The sequence below is a fragment of the Cyprinodon variegatus genome, unplaced genomic scaffold (genome assembly GCF_000732505.1).
Source record: "Cyprinodon variegatus isolate N-32 unplaced genomic scaffold, C_variegatus-1.0 Scaffold329, whole genome shotgun sequence".
NCBI lineage: Eukaryota > Metazoa > Chordata > Actinopteri > Cyprinodontiformes > Cyprinodontidae > Cyprinodon > Cyprinodon variegatus.
The window spans coordinates 546,855-548,743 of NW_015150782.1; the positions used below are offsets into that span (position 1 = coordinate 546,855).

The window sequence follows — 1,889 nt, forward strand, 5'->3', positions numbered from 1 at the left end:
CCATGGAAACCGTCCCACAGAGTTTATTGCTGCCATTTTCTTTTCTTTAGAAATAGATCTCATTATGTTTTTGTTCTGGTTCTAGATGCTGCATAGACTCGTTAAGTAGAGCTTTGCTTTATAGAATGAACCACTGGTTTTTATTTTAATAACTTTTCATAATCTGTTCCAGTCAAATGTGGGAAATAGTGTTAATGTGTGAACAGCACAGAGACAGATCTGCTCACCCTGTCTAGTCGGAGTCTCTCTATACGCACTCATTGTGACATGAAAGAAAATATGATTGTAGATTAAAAGTCTGTGTGTTCAAGACTTGAGGCGTGACGAGCTAACGCGGCTAACGCTCCATGCTTCCATGATGTGTGCTCCAGGTTCAGTCTGCAGCTCTGGATGAGATGTTCAAGCAAACGGAGGACATCGCGTATCGCTACAGCAAGGCTGCCATGCTGCTGGATGGCCTCTCCAAGATCCTGCAGGATCCTGCCGACGCCGACAACGTGCTCAAATGTGAGGAGGCATTTCATTGGTTACCTGGTGCTACACTGGAAAAAAAAACTAAATCTGGATGAGTCATTTTTTTCTTAAAATAAGTGCATTTGTTCTTGGTTTGGGGAGCAAAAAGAGACATTTTGCCACCGGAACAAGACAATTTACACTTAAAATAGAAAACATGATATATTGTCTTATTTCAAGTGTAAATTATCTAATTATCTTATTTTAAGAGTAAAAATACTCATTCCATTGGCAATTTATCTCATTTACCTGCTCAATTAAGGGTAAATACACTTAATTTAAGACATTTTTCCTTCCTTTTTCAGTGTAGGAGCGCGTTTCCTTTAAGTCGCTTCTTTAAAGTTTAACTCAAACACTGAAAATTGAAAATTATTTTTCTTAACATAAGTTTATTTTTTCTTGAATTAAGGAGGCAAATGAGACTCTTTGCCAGTGGAACAAGACAATTTACATTTAAAATAATAATAATAATTGATTTAAGTAAGATAATAAAATGGGGTGGGGTTCAGCAAACATTCAGGTGTCTTTCAGCAGCTGACGGTTCTTAGCAGGATCCTGGTGGGCTCACATAGACAAACCCAGGAAAGTCTGGACTCTGGGAGAACCGGAGCACACAGCATAAATCTGGGTCAATTAGAACAGCAGCTCACTGATGACATCACCACATTCAAAGCTAGTCTGGAGCTGCATTTCACCTCCTGTTATTAATAGTTTCTAGATAATAAAATCTTACTTTTTTCATTTAGTGGATAATAATGAGCACAGTCAGATAAACACAAATCAAATTGATAAACACATCTACCATAAAAGGGGAGAGATGCATGCAATGGGGGCTGACACCATTTTGTTTGTTTTAACCTATGGCGTTCTCTATCCGGTGATGGCCGGGGCCCGCTCTCCCAGGATTATGTCCATTTTCACATGTAGTTATGCTGCTATCTTCTCCATTATATAAACATTTTTAAAGGGTTGGAGGCAAACGCTTAAGCCAAGACAGAATCATCTTGTTACTAATAGCAGAATTTTCCCAATATTTTCTTTTGGGGTCAATAATATATACTACAGTGGATTGAGTGGTGACTTAGACTTAGACAGATTAAAATAAAATAAAAAGAAATTTTGTTTGGAAACCACTCTCTGGACAATTTCATCTTTTTAAAAGTGCAGCCTTGTAAAAATAGTAAAAAATAAAAAAAATAAATAAATATATATATAACAGTAATACAAACATGACTGTAAATGTACAGTTCTAACATTTTTTTTATTATCAATTAATTATTTTAATCATTTTAACATAAAATCAGGTATTCTTTTAATTTTGTCTGAATCCCTTTCTAAAATGGATTCAGCACTGGACAGTTCCAAAGGATGTAAGT

The 1,889-nt window shown here is 36.1% G+C and overlaps 1 protein-coding gene across 1 annotated transcript in view; it reads left to right on the plus strand.

Annotated features, from left to right (window-relative positions):
• The window catches only part of ulk2 (unc-51 like autophagy activating kinase 2), a 27,288-nt gene that overhangs the window by 22,441 nt on the left and 2,958 nt on the right, over positions 1 to 1,889 (plus strand). The window contains exon 21 of the mRNA XM_015384998.1: positions 372 to 507. Within this exon, the coding sequence (XP_015240484.1) occupies positions 372 to 507 (136 nt within the window). The remainder of the gene's footprint in view (positions 1 to 371; positions 508 to 1,889) is intronic.